The sequence below is a fragment of the Elgaria multicarinata genome, chromosome 7 (genome assembly GCF_023053635.1).
Source record: "Elgaria multicarinata webbii isolate HBS135686 ecotype San Diego chromosome 7, rElgMul1.1.pri, whole genome shotgun sequence".
Classification (NCBI taxonomy): Eukaryota; Metazoa; Chordata; class Lepidosauria; order Squamata; family Anguidae; genus Elgaria; species Elgaria multicarinata.
Genome location: NC_086177.1, coordinates 54561040 through 54575000, shown reverse-complemented (window position 1 = coordinate 54575000; position 13961 = coordinate 54561040). Strand labels below are relative to the sequence as shown.

Sequence of the window (13961 nt, the reverse complement as noted above, 5' to 3'; positions counted from 1 at the left end):
CATGTGGTCTAAACTCATCTTTTCTACATGGAAGCCATCCACATAGGAAACAATCACACATAAAGCTGTCCTAAGATGAGAAACAAACTGCTCGCAATAATAATATTAATAATAATAATAATGATCATCATCATCATCATCTAGCATGATGTATTTAATACTTCATGAGTGAATTTAATTTAAAGAATATATTAATTTATTCAGAATTGTCTAATTGGACATTTTTACCTCAAAAAGAGGCTTTCTTTCCTGTATATCCAAAACATGGGCTGTTGCATTCTGCTCCTCCTCCTGATCATGAAAACCAGTAGCAGTTTCTTCCTGTTTGCTTACAGTTTTTTCAGCGTCCTGCCTTTTTTTCTCTTTAGCCCCCTCAGTCACAGCAGAGCCCTCCTTCCCTTTGATGCTAGAAGCGACATGAGACATTGCCTGTGCTGTAGCATCCAGCTGAACACCAGCCAATTTAGCAGCATCCCCACTTGCATGCACACTCATCACATGTCTCTCCTCGACCATGACAGTTTCTTGCACAACCTTCTTTATGGCTTCGTGTGGCGGCTCCTCCTTCTCCTCCTCCTTCTTTTCACTAGAACGTATCTCCTGATCAGTCTTTGCTTCTGTTCTCTGCAGGGAAAAGAAGTTAATATCAAAAGCTAATGTGGTGTACAAATATAGAACTAAAAAAATTAAACTTGGCTGATTGTTTGTTCTGGCTCATCTTATCCGTTATATAGGGTGATTGCTTGAGAGTTCTCAAAAACTGGACAGTGGTACAAGTGAACAAATGTTGTGCATTTTCTCATTATAATGACAAAGTCTTACTTAGTACTTCCAATATACTAAACAGCTCAGGAACAACAAACAAGCCCTGATTTTCTTCTGAGGTTTTTCTGTGTGTCTAAATCTAGGAAGGGAAAGTAACCAGCATGTGCATTAGTATTTTTCCATGCAGATTCTGGGGATACTAATGCACATAAATGAGGCCAGCACACTTATGTGCAAAATAGAAAGGAAAATATCACTACCACCACATAATAATAATAATAATAATAATAATAATAATAATAATAATAATAATAATAATCCCCAGTCCAGTCAAGGTAAAATAATTAAATTCTAAAGATGGAATCAAATGGCCACCTGCGCCCAGCTATGTGAAGTAGATGTAACCCCTCCTATGAACTCAGTTGGTTTCCTTGCAGAGTCTATTAAAGTGAAGATATCAGAACCATCCAAAGTTTTTTCACCGGAGAGTTGTTTTTTCTAAATAGACAGAGAAATGTACAGTCACGCATACACAGGCACAAAGAGAAGCAGACAGACACACACATAAGGATTATGTTAATTGACAAAAACAAGACAAAGGAGAGGAGGAAACGTGGCAGGGATACATAGAGGAAAATAATGGGAAAATAAATTAGCACAAATCTGTAATGACTATAAGCAGTATTTTTTTTTTTTAAAAAAGCAGAATTGTTAGCATTAGGATTTTGCTGGTCTTGTGAAGCATTTTTCCCCCTTCTAAAACAAGCCATAGCAGCATACTACATTTCAGTAACATTGAATTTTAAGTATTTAAAAACCTAAAAATGCCTTCTTTGTACTGTGTTAACCAACTCAAACCATGAGGAAATAATAAGAAGCTGGGTTGGCTGTTGTCAACATAAAGCCAAGCAGCAAAAGGACTGAAAGGCAGGGTAGTGAGGGAATTGCCTAAAGAAGTCATGCTTTTATCTTTAAACTGTGGCAAAGTTGCATGTTACCACTACTCTTGATGCTGATGATTCAGTAACATAGTGAGCAGTAGCAATGGTAAAGGGTGGTTCTCTGGAATATTTCCACTCAGATATACTCTTATCTTTCCGACCAAATGCCTCTCCTTTTAGTCCTTCACCGTCAAGAGGTTTCTCAGCTCTGGCAATCTGCATGCTCCCAGGAGTATCACGCAACTGCAAATCCTGATCCATCTTTAGTGTCTTCTTCACACTTTCCTCTTCAGGACTCTGCAGGCGGGAGTCTGCCTCTTTTATGGGCGTCAATGATTCAGATACCCTTCTTTTTGCATCAGATAACCTTCTGGATTTTTCATCAGTAATTGGTTCTAGAATTTCATATTCGGCTGCTACTGGAATGATTTTCACAGATTCTGGTACTGCCCTTTCCATTTTTTGAAATGCTTCAAGTGATGATGGAGTACTTTTTTCTCCCTCTTTTACTTTAGTGGTCATGGTTACAATTTTCCCAGAAACAGTATCATACGATTTTCCTAAGGTGTACATTTTCTGCTTATTGTCGTCTTTCAACTGCAATTCACCTTCCAAGTCCTCAAAGGTCTGTATGTCACTGGTACTGGATTTTAAAAGCTCAGCTGGGATGTCACCAGTTTTACTGCTCACAGTCATTACTTTGTATGTCACAATGGTTTTCGATTCACCATCAACTACCTCAATGGGTACTTTGTCTACAATAACCCAATCCTCAGTGCCCTATTTGAAATATAAAAGCTAAATTAGATCAACTAATTGTTTACACCTGTGTGTCAGGAAACTAAAATATAATACCTTTTAGGAAACTATGGTAGCCATCTTAAGAACATATACATTTCTACATTCTATCATTTTGTAGTTTTGAAGAATCTGAAGACATCTTAAACATTTCAACTTGTACAAACTAACGGTAGCTACATAATAAGTAATAAAGTCATATCACATTGTCTTAGTAGTTTTCATTTCTAAACAAATTTGGTTAAAACACATTGGACAGTATCCTACCATACCACTGTGCTAATGCACATTATGTTTTGGTAGTGCAACACCAGTAGCTTTAGCTTGCACAATGAGGTTTCCCAAGAAACCCATAGCACAAGCTAACACTATTGCATATATTGATATGAAATTATATTGAAAACATTGCATATTAGCAATTCTTGATACTGTACTATTAACTATTCAGTACATTACATTCTAAGGATTCAGTCCCAAGCACACATCCCAATAAAATAAATCACACTTACAATATTTGGACTCCCCATATAAAATTGTGTTTGAGGCAGGGTGATTACTCAATAAAAGCTCATCTGGAAGCACCCTATGACTCAGGTGTAAGTATTATACAGTTAGTACCAAAGGCTTTTTTTCATAGAGATTGATTTGCTATTGCGTTTTAGTCATAATGCACACTCAGTGTCCAATTATATGAATTAATAAAGAATGGGACAATTCACCCTCTGGCAGCTCAAACTCTATTTCCATCCTAGTAAAAAAGCTAAGCACATATAACTTCAGGTAGCTCTTTGGAAAGTGTGAGGACTGCTCTACATGTTACCAGAGTGCAGGACACGGAATAATGGGCTCAAGTTACAGGAAACCAGATTCTGGCTGGACATCAGGAAAAATTTCCTGACTTAGAGAAGTACGACAATGGAACCAGTTACCTAGGGAGGTTGTGGGCTCTCCCACACTAGAGGCATTCAAGAGGCAGCTGGACAACTATCTGTCAGGTATGCTTTAGGGTGGATTCCTGCATTGAGCAGGGGGTTGGACTCGATGGCCTTATATGCCCCTTCCAACTCTACTATTCTATGATCCTTAAAACAGTATATATTTATTTTATAGTTGCATTTATATCCCGTTTTCTCCTCTTGCAAGGAACCCAAGGCGGCTTCCGCAGCCCTCCTCCTATCCATTTTACCCTCACAACAACCTTGTAAGGTAGGTTAGGCTGAGAGTCAGTGACTGGCTCAAAGTCACCCAGTGAACTTCACGGCCAAGCGGGGACTAGTACCTGGATCTCCCAATTCCCAGTCCAACACTCTCTACACTGGCTCCCATAATAGTATGTTCCTTCCTCATATGGGCACCATAAGGATCTTCTTAAATTTGCTTCTCCAATCTGCCTGAATAGAGAACACACTAAGTAGTCTGTGTGCATTTCCAACCAGCCTTACCTTTTCATTCGGTCAAATTATGCATCCTGCGGAACTTGAAAACTTGACCAAGCACAGAGGGATAGATGAATGGAGATATGGGAGGTTATTTGTCCTTTTGGGCAGGTTACTTGTCCTTTGACACTAGCCATGGCCCGGCAACAATTTGTGGTGGTGCCCAGGACACTTCCTAAAACTGTGAGATGAACTCATGGGCCCAAAAAGCTTGGAGACCAGTCATAAACTTTTGAAATATATTCATTTGGTTGTTCCAGCGTTCTGCTCCACAATTCTATTCTATCTACCACTGTTTCTTTTTAAAATGCGCTCATCAAATAAGTGCCACAAAATGTAGCCTCTCTGAATCATAAGAATGTGTGCTTTGCTTTTTACCTGAGAATCAAGGTATGTAGTGCTTTCCTTCTGCAAAAATATACGTTTTTCAGATATTTCTCTTTCTTCTTTGGTCTAACAAACAACAGGGATTGAGGAAGTGCATGTTTTTAATAAACAGATGGGCTTTAATAAATAGATGGTCTTGTAAGTAATTTATAACATGCTTTTTCTTTTCACTCTCTAATATATTAGAGTAATATATTACTTACTGAGTAATGTATCTTACTGAACTATTTTACTTAGAACAAACACATAAACAAGATAGATAGAAAAATAATTTCTAGGCAAAAAGGAAAAAATGAAGTCCATTAAAGCTAGAATTTCAAATTAACAGCAAAATCTTATATAAATTTTGTCGTATTCAGCCCGTTGATTTCAACGACCTTAAGCATGCTTATTTCTGCATAGGATTAGGGTACACTTTTCTAACATTCCGGGTTAGAACAAGGTGCATGCTGATTCCCTAGCAATATTTTAGAGTGGTCTGCAGCTAATTACCCTTGGAGGCTCATGTACAGGGCCACAAATTGACCCGAGGGTTTTAAAAACTCATCTAAGATTTTTCAACTTGCTACATGTGGGGCCTGGTAGCCTAAGGAATATTCCAGACTCCTCCCTGGATTTTCAATTTTCATTAAATAAAGGTAGTCTCTAGCTCTTTAAATTGTGTAGTTATATGAAAAAGCACCCAGGTAATATTCTACTCTAATCAGTAGCACAATTAAATAACTTTAAACACATTTGGCTACCTGAATTCTTGTTCTGGAAGTTCTAAAATACTGCCTCACCATCCATGTCTCTCTCTTTCTAATGGTGGGGTTCTATAACTGTGTATTGGCAGTCATTTTGTATATGCGGAAGCTCAAGATTCTTGAATTACACCTTTTTAATTTTATTTACCTGTCCACAATGAACCAACTATATGGAGGTACTATAAACAAAAATTGTACTAATAAAGCAGTAAGCAGAATATAGGAAATTTGTCTCTGGTTGCTTTTAAAAGGGGCTATTGGCCCTTGAATAACATTTTCTCTTTCACAAAGTAGTCCATGTTGAAAAATCCAAGATGAACTTTTAAAACCTTAACATTCAACAAGCATTTAACTGGCTGACTATGATGTGTCTACCTTTTTGATACCCTCTCTCCTCACTGAATTGGACTAAGTCAAGCACAAATAATGACCTTGCCTGGATATATATTGTATGCCATACATTCTGGAATAGGAATTTGAATGTTCAGCTAATCTTTGACCAATTTGCCTCCTAGAATCTTGCTTGTAGTAACAGGTAGAATGATAAAATGCTCCCATCTTTTTGATATCCAGCTACCAAAAACTCTTTCAATTTCAGTTTTTTAGGATATCCTGACCATTTTGTACACCAAGCTATTATTTCTGGTAGACTAACTTTATATTTTGTTTACTAATCAAATTAAAATCAGTTGGTCTATTGAAGCTGAAAGGCAGAAAAGTAAAGCACTCACCTCTTCAGGCACAAGTGGTTCAATCATAGGAGCTTCTTCCTGCCTTGCAGAAAGCCGGACTGGTGATGTTGAAAGTCTCTTCTCCCATTCATTGGTCCCTGAGGTATCTGTGGAGGTTTCCAAGAATGTCCGTTTCAGCTCACTTATATTGGTCTGGTGTTTCATCAGATCTTCTTGGTTTTTATCTAGTTCCTGGGGGAAAATACACCATTTTGTAATTTTGTTTATCTAAATTGACAAGATATGAAAAATCATATCGTGTTAGTTAGTCAGCAAAAGAAGACTTAATGGGATTAGGTCTCACAGCACTAACACAACACTCTTGGGAAACGGTGGTGTTTTCAGGGATAGTTGTATAGAAACTCTTAGGACTCTTCACACAAAACATTGTGGCAAACCAGTATTTGCCATTGGGTGTATTCTTGTCAGAGATCTACAGCCAATCTCAGCTCCCTGGCAAGTATACTTGTGTTAAATATGCATTTGCAAATGCATGTTTATTGCAGTCATATATAATGGAAAATGCTTTAAAACGCAATGTGTAAAGTGGTCCCCATTCATGTGAGCATGGATTGCCAGATTTCACACACATTCTAGAAGTTACCTTACAAAGAGACTTTTGAAAAAAGCAACACTACATATATACACAACAGAGTTGTAAAGAACAGTGTAAGAAAAACTCCTAATCTTAGATGAGAAATAACTATTTAATTTATTAGCAAGTGAGAATATGTATCTCATGCATCGTAGTGCAGGTCCACAGCTTAACCACTATAGTCAAAACACATGTACAGTACATGCACTGGTATATACCAATACCAACCTCTAACATAAGATTACTATGTTTGACATACACATTTTCACCCTTTATGCGCTTAATCAGACTATTCTGAAAAAAGTGAAAGAGAAAGGGAAATGTAAGGGCCACCATATTCAAAGGATCCAAAATTCTGTTTTAGGCAAAATTAGTGATCATTGTGCTGAGAAGAAGAGGACCAACAGTTTAGTCACACACCCCATTCTTTCACCTACCTGTGACTTGAGATCACCATCTTCTTCCTGATCTGACTGTTAACATAGGAAAGATAAGAAAGCAACTTACCAATACAAATTACTTCATGGCTACAATAATTATAACAGTGCTTCCTATATATAACCTCAGTAATCTTTATGACAACCCTTATCTCTTGTGGGTACAACTCACCAGTGTGCATCTAGAACTGCCCTGCCTGCAAGGGGCTTTCTCAAAAACTTTACTTTAGGAGACATTACATTAAAATGAAGGGAAACGTCTGTTCGTACAGAACCTGTATGCACATACTAGTGACTAGGGCAAATCTTCCAAGGCTAATTGCAGTGTGGGAAAGCAGTTTTAGTTCCCTGCATTCCCTGCTGGTGAAACTTGGATCCCCTTGTGTCTATCATCATCATCATCATCATCATCATCATCATCATCATCTAAAAAAACCAGTTTAGTTGCCAACTATGCATTTTACATAACATTTCATTTTACCCTCAGTGGCCTAGTCCTCACTGTACACCCAGCCCATTATGATGACAAGCTGGGTTCTGTACCTGAATACAAAACACATGCTCAGTGTGTAAATTATGAAGGACACACACCTACAGCTTTTGCTTTCAAAATACTAGCCAGTGGAGTCTGATCGTTTTCTAGTTGCCACTTGTATTTTAGAGTGAAAAGCTGCAACTAATTCATGGAATGTGTGTATGGATTTTGTGCTCAGGTATTAGACCCTGAGCCCACAGTGTATTTTAAGTGGTGCTCAGTTTCATTAATAAATGTGCACTATAGTGCTAATGCACAGGATCTGAGGAGTGAAGATATATGCTAAATTCTTCAGCAACAACATGATAGCAACTGTACAAACCTCTGTGGCAGTGGTTTCACCATCAGCTGCAGTATCTGTTCTTTCACTGTCAGTCTGTTTTGTTGTACAAGTGGCCAGGTTCCAACAGGTAAGCAAGAATAAGAATAAACCCAGTTTGTAAGTAAACAAAAGTCACAGATTGATTTGCCAAGTCTACATCCCTGTGAACTGCACTTGAGTTGCTTTTCAGACTATACACCATTTAAAAGAAGCAAAGTCAGAAATAAAAAGACCAGACTCAGAGGAAGGCTCAAGGTATACTGTACAAAGTATATGGCTTTTGTATTAAAGCTTTATTAGTCAAACAAAAAGGTGTGTAATTGTAGCCTTTAATTCTTCTGAAGAAAGCCAGGTGGCTTTAATAAGAAGCAAAACTTGGAAAGCAAACTTTCCCCACTACATTACACAAAAATTGCAAAAATATTGGTAGTGTAATCAGTTCATATTTAGAAGGGGAAAATATAGAAATAATTTTATATATAAAGCTACTTTAACAGTCACCTGACTTTCAGCCCCTCATTTGTACAGATTTTATTTTCCTCACATGTAAAAAGGCTATCAGGCTGTCTGCATTACCAAAGGGTTTCAATGAACATGATGAATCATAACAGAATCTGCCACATCCTGCCTTTGAATTACAATTCTCAACTAACATGTGTAATTGCTCAGGCAGAGATGCTGATACTTTTTAAAACTGTAACGGATTAAAACAAAAAAAGCAAATACTTTTCATTCCAAATTACAAAACATGACAATATTTTTAAAAGAAAATAAAGACATTTAGTCAGTACAAATGGTCAAAGTGAAACAAAGCACAGCATTATCCATCCTAATCTATTGGTGATTGAGAATGTATTAAGAACACCTTGGTTAAGAGCGCCTGAAAATAAACAACAATATACAGGTAGAATAAATTTAAAATAAATTTAAGAAGTATTGGGGTGGGTTGAGGAAATCAGATTTTACAAACAGTTCTTACAAAAGTAAAGCTTAAAGGCAGTCGAATGCCGCACAGAGCCCCAATTTTTAAAATTAGAGGTTCTGCTTGCATCAGTAATACATCTACTGGTCATAGACAACATTGTTGTAAAATTATGTTAAATACTTTCTGATGGCATCATGTGAACTACATCTAATATGAAGAACAAATACTATTCCAAGGGCTTGAATCATCTTTTAAAATGATCATCCAAGAACAGTGTCAAAGCTCTGAGTAGCTATTCTGAGGAAATGTAGAGAACCTTTCCAAGGCCAGTCAAGTTGCACATAATACACTGATAGTCTGAAGCTGATGCAGATTTGTTCACACAGGAGCTCCCAGCTCCTGGCAAGTTGTCTTTATGAAGCAGGTGCCGTGCACAGAATCAGGGAGTTTCTTCAGCACCCCAGATTCACATAAATATGGGTTTGCAAGCCCCGGTGGTTTATGTAACCCATCGTGGGTTATCATGTCATCTGTTAGGTTGTTTTTTTAAAAAAATCCACGATCGCTTATTTGACCAAAATAACTCACTCTGATAATCCACAGGCTGGGTTATTGTGTTGTCTGTCAAGCTCCGTGGGTTAATTTGCTCACCTATAGAGTTGCATGGCAAGAGCAGTTCAGATCACTGCTGCCACTCCATTCTTTGCAGGCATAACTGAGAGCACTGAAAGGCATCTATCCCAGCAATGTGGATGGGGAGAATTATTGGATGGGTATTAAGACCACTTGAAGCCATCTATCCCAGAACGCCAACCAGGGTCGGTGGGGGAGATATGCAATTGTGATTTGGGGTAATAGCACTGGAGCGGTATTAAGACCACTTGAAGCTATCTATCCCAGCAATGCCAAGCCGGGGGGGGGGGAATGTGTGATTGAGAGTTTATTTGTGACACCCTCTTTTTGACGCACCCTGGATTTTCCTTCATTTGGTTGTAAACTGCACAGGATTTTGATGGTCATCAAGTGCCTCCCAACTAGGGGAGGCTGCCTATGAACTTTTGTCCCGATCATGCGAACTTCCGAGGGTTTATTTGTGCCACCCAGTTCTGGTGCACACTGGGATTTCACTCTTCATAATCCCTGCAGCGAAGTAATGAATGAGTGAAACAGCGCCCCTGCTTGGGTGGGAGGACTGCAGTGGGACAGAAGGTGGGGGAAGAGTCAGGTTAGGCACAGTAGCTTATTAGCCTGGTTGTGTGGTGGAGCATCGTGGACTATTTCAAAAATAAGCTATTGTGCATAGTTTATTAAGCCACTGTGGACTAAAGTGACATCTGCATCTCCCCCCACTATGTTAAATACACGACTATATTAATGTGCCTGTCTTTGTGTTTGAAGTATCCCTTTTCCCCTGTGCCACAGTTCTAACAAAAAAATCTTATGAGACTGTAATTTGTTATACGGGGGAAAGCTGCCATTGGTGTCAATAGCAAGTTCCTCCCTATTTGCAGGGCAAATAGTAGCTGGGGTGGGGGAGATTTTTATTGTGAGATTTAGTACTGGGGAGGGGCAAGGGTGTATCGCATTTCTGTGTATCACATTCCTCAATTGATCAATAGCACTGCTATTTGGAAAACAAAAGACAGACATGTTAAATCTATCCACACATGTAACATACTGCCTAGTTTGGCCCTTATATACTTCTTGTCAATTCTAGATTAATACATAGGCCAGGTCTATACATGCAGCCATATGAAGTGGTAGAACCCTGTACTTCTTTTGTCTATCAGTGAGGATGACTTTTTTTTTAATGTCTGTGTAAAGAAACCCATCACAAGGAAACAAAAATCCCCCAGTAGATCAGAGAGAAAGACTGAAGCCCAGCACACTCTTTACTGTACTTGCTTCCTACTTATAGGGAGGGCTGGATTTTTCTCCCTATAAAAAACAATGCTGGGGAACAATTAATCAATTCTACCTCCTCATTCTGCTACATATGCAAACCAGATCAGGGTAAAACCTGGGTAGAGTTTCAAATTTCCCTGTTTTTGTTTGATTATAGGATTTGCCAAAATTGAGCATATTGTCTGATAATGTTAATCCCCCCTTTTAAACACACACACACACACACACACACACACACACACACACACACTTCAAAGACAAATTATCTGTTGTATCTCTGATCATTGGAAGGACTCCTACTGATGGGATAGATTGTATTTGGTCATGGTTCCTGTAGTACAAATACACAAGATACCCATCAAGCATGAAGGATGCATGCGCATATATATTTCCTGTGCTAAATTTTATAATGTCTTGGCTTAAATTGGAACCCATTTCATATGTATTTGAAAGGGACATGCATCAAAATCATCCAGCACACACACAAGCTTAATATTTGAAAGGCAATATACATACACTGCACCCAGGAAGGCATACTAGAATATAAATACTCCCACAGAAGCAGCTCAAAGATTTTCTAAAAGTTTTCTAAGTTTATTTCCCTAATCAACACTTTTTGTTGTGCAATAACGAAAACTACAAAATGTTCATTTTCAAATGGAGCCTGATCAGCTCTGGGGCTGCAGAAATTGGCAAAGAGTATTCTCAGTTCTGGGGTGCTTCTTTCTGAGGTGTAGTGTGAAAGTTTCCATGTCCCCTGACCACATTCAAAGGCTAGGGTAGCATTGGGGAGGGGAATGGTGTCACCCTTCTGCATCGGACCAATCCAGGAGTCCAAAGCAAGGCTGGAACTATCTATTCTAAAATAAAATTTTGGCTACACCATCTCATTCATGGTCAATGAGCTGCCAAGGTTTTCATGAAATAAGCTATTCTGCTGGTAACCTGTTTACTGAATTGGGGATACATTATGTTTCTTTAAATTAACCAATTTTATAATAAAATTAATTTGAAAGTAATCGGCTGCAATCCTATACACACATACCTGGGATTAAGTCTCATTGAACTCATTTGGTCTTACTTAAGAGTTGACATGTGCAGGATTACATTTATAGTAAGTTTCAAATGTATAATACAATTAACATTCAACTATCAACAATTAACATATTTTCACAGGTGCAAAGTACATATTGTAACTATTAAACAGACCTTACGTTTGGTGGGATTGCTTCAACCATTATGCTAAATGTATTATAACACAGGGTTCTAGAAAAACTGGTGACAGGAGAATGGGATAATTACCTCTCTAGTGTAGATTGCAGGTTTCTTCTGGTCTGTGTGCTGCCACTTTATTATGTGACAAGTAAGCAGAGACCATGACTCTAGTTATGTCTGTCTCCCTTTATTAGATCTTTAAATTCTCACCTGCTTATGCAGCCCCTTTATTATCTCTACACTAGAGGCTTTTCTCAAATATAAAACATTTATCACAATGAGGGGTAACGATTCAGGACTGAGTGTCCTGGAACATGATTCAGAAAGGAGTTCTCCTTAACAAACTCTTTTAATGTCGTTCTGCTTTTATACGTAAATTGACAACTTACTATCATTAAAACCAATACCTTAATGCTTAATTACAAGTCTGTGGATGAACCATTCTCAAGGACTAAAATGTAAAAGAACAGGGTTATTAACACAGTGAAGATAGGAGGAGAATACAGAACAAGGAAATGAAATTTTAACAGGCCCCAAGTGAAGTTTTTCCAAGGAGCAGGAGATTAAAAACAATGAGTATAATCACTGACCAGCTTGTATTTTGAATAATGTACTACTGCTGGAACTAACAGGCAGAAATGGACTTTTCAAAGGAAATTTGAAATAGAATAAAAGCCACTCCAACCACGTTTTCTAGATTGTCATAACTGCTGTGTTTTGTTTTGCTGATGCAATGCAGACATGCCCAAGTTTAAAATAAAGATTCATGCAATATGTCCAACAAGAGAAAGCACCCTGGATTAGGCACAAGTCTGTGTAATCTTATCACATAAATTCCGGTCCTGGGATAACCATAAGGCTGGTTCACATATAATGCCATAATTGCCTGTTACATTAGCAAGCTTGAAGCTTGTGCACTTCCTGCTCTTGTCCTCTACCCCCTGCATGCTACAATCCAGTTAGCTACTTTTGCTTGAGTGAAAATAATTTGCTATGACAACTGGCAAACTATAGTTTGCAATGGCTCGTCAATCAAAGATTGCCAATTAGCTTCAAATCATGGTTAGCAATCCTGTTTTGAAAGACAAACACAAAGCATAACTTGCTAGTTCAGATGCCACAGAAAACTATGATTTACATTGAAGCAGAAGTAACTAATCAAATTGGAGTATTTGAGGGAAGGGGGAAGTGTGTGATGAGCACATGGCTAATTCACATAGCACCATATCATGGTTTGACAGTTTATCTGACCCAAGCCAGTCTCAAAAATCTATCACATCCAACCCAATTTTATGTATTTTTTATATATAGTCAGGTCACTCTAAAATTCAATGGGCTTTATTACCAAGCAAGTTTGCTTTGGACTGAAATCTAGACAATATTTTTCAGATACCATTTGTTTGGTTTACTAATCCTAGGGCCTTGCTAGACGAGGCCTTAGCGCGCTTTGAGGCCTGGTTTCCCTGCTGTGCGTCCAGATGACGCACAGGGGAATCCGGGGTCAAGCTGTGCTCAGACCTCCCTTAACACGCCATAAGCGAATTCGCTTATGGCGCACCTTTTCCGCAGCCCCAGCCTGAGGCCGGGGCTGCGGAACGTCTAGCAAGGTCCGTAGCTTTTTGCGGCTACTTGCTTCCTCGCAAGTAGCCGGGAAAAGCCACGAACTGGGCACAGTGCTCATATGAGCGCTGTGCCCATCGGGCTGGGGGGGATCCCGGGGGGGGGAGGCCGGACCGGCAGGAGAGGGGGAGGGTGGCACAGATCGGGGACGGGACGGAGGGCGAAAGGTGGCACAGACATGGGAGGGAGGGCCGAGGGTGGCACAGATCGGGGACGGGACGGAAGGTGGCACAGACACGGGAGGGAGGGCCGTGGGTGGCACAGATCGGGGACGGGACGGAGGGAGGCACAGACACGGGAGGGAGGGCCGAGGGTGGCACAGATCGGGGACGGGACGGAGGGCGGCACAGACACAGGAGGGAGGGCCGAGGGTGGCACAGATCGGGGACAGGACGGAGGGCGGCACAGACACGGGAGGGCCGAGGGTGGCACAGATCGGGGACGGGACGGAGAAAGAGTGGGCAAGAGGCATGGGAGGGGATCAGGAGAGGATGGGGGGCTTAAGTAAAAAAAACCCGCTTAACTTGTCCGGAGTCTTCGGGGTGCACGTGGCCCCTTTAACAACAACAACAAAAAAATGGCCGATGCTGCAGGGCTTCCATA

General features: G+C 39.6%; 1 protein-coding gene across 3 annotated transcripts in view; it reads right to left on the bottom strand.

The window, feature by feature from the left end:
* The window catches only part of EPB41L3 (erythrocyte membrane protein band 4.1 like 3), a 108565-nt gene that overhangs the window by 10258 nt on the left and 84346 nt on the right, over positions 1-13961 (bottom strand). For 2 of the 3 annotated variants that reach the window (XM_063130587.1, XM_063130585.1), the window contains 7 exons: positions 7694-7747; positions 6837-6872; positions 5805-5996; positions 4319-4393; positions 1764-2486; positions 1141-1263; positions 229-624 (listed from right to left, as the gene is read on the bottom strand). In XM_063130587.1, coding sequence (XP_062986657.1) covers positions 229-624; positions 1141-1263; positions 1764-2486; positions 4319-4393; positions 5805-5996; positions 6837-6872; positions 7694-7747 — 1599 coding nt within the window. The remainder of the gene's footprint in view (positions 1-228; positions 625-1140; positions 1264-1763; positions 2487-4318; positions 4394-5804; positions 5997-6836; positions 6873-7693; positions 7748-13961) is intronic. The other variant, XM_063130586.1, reaches the window with a different exon arrangement.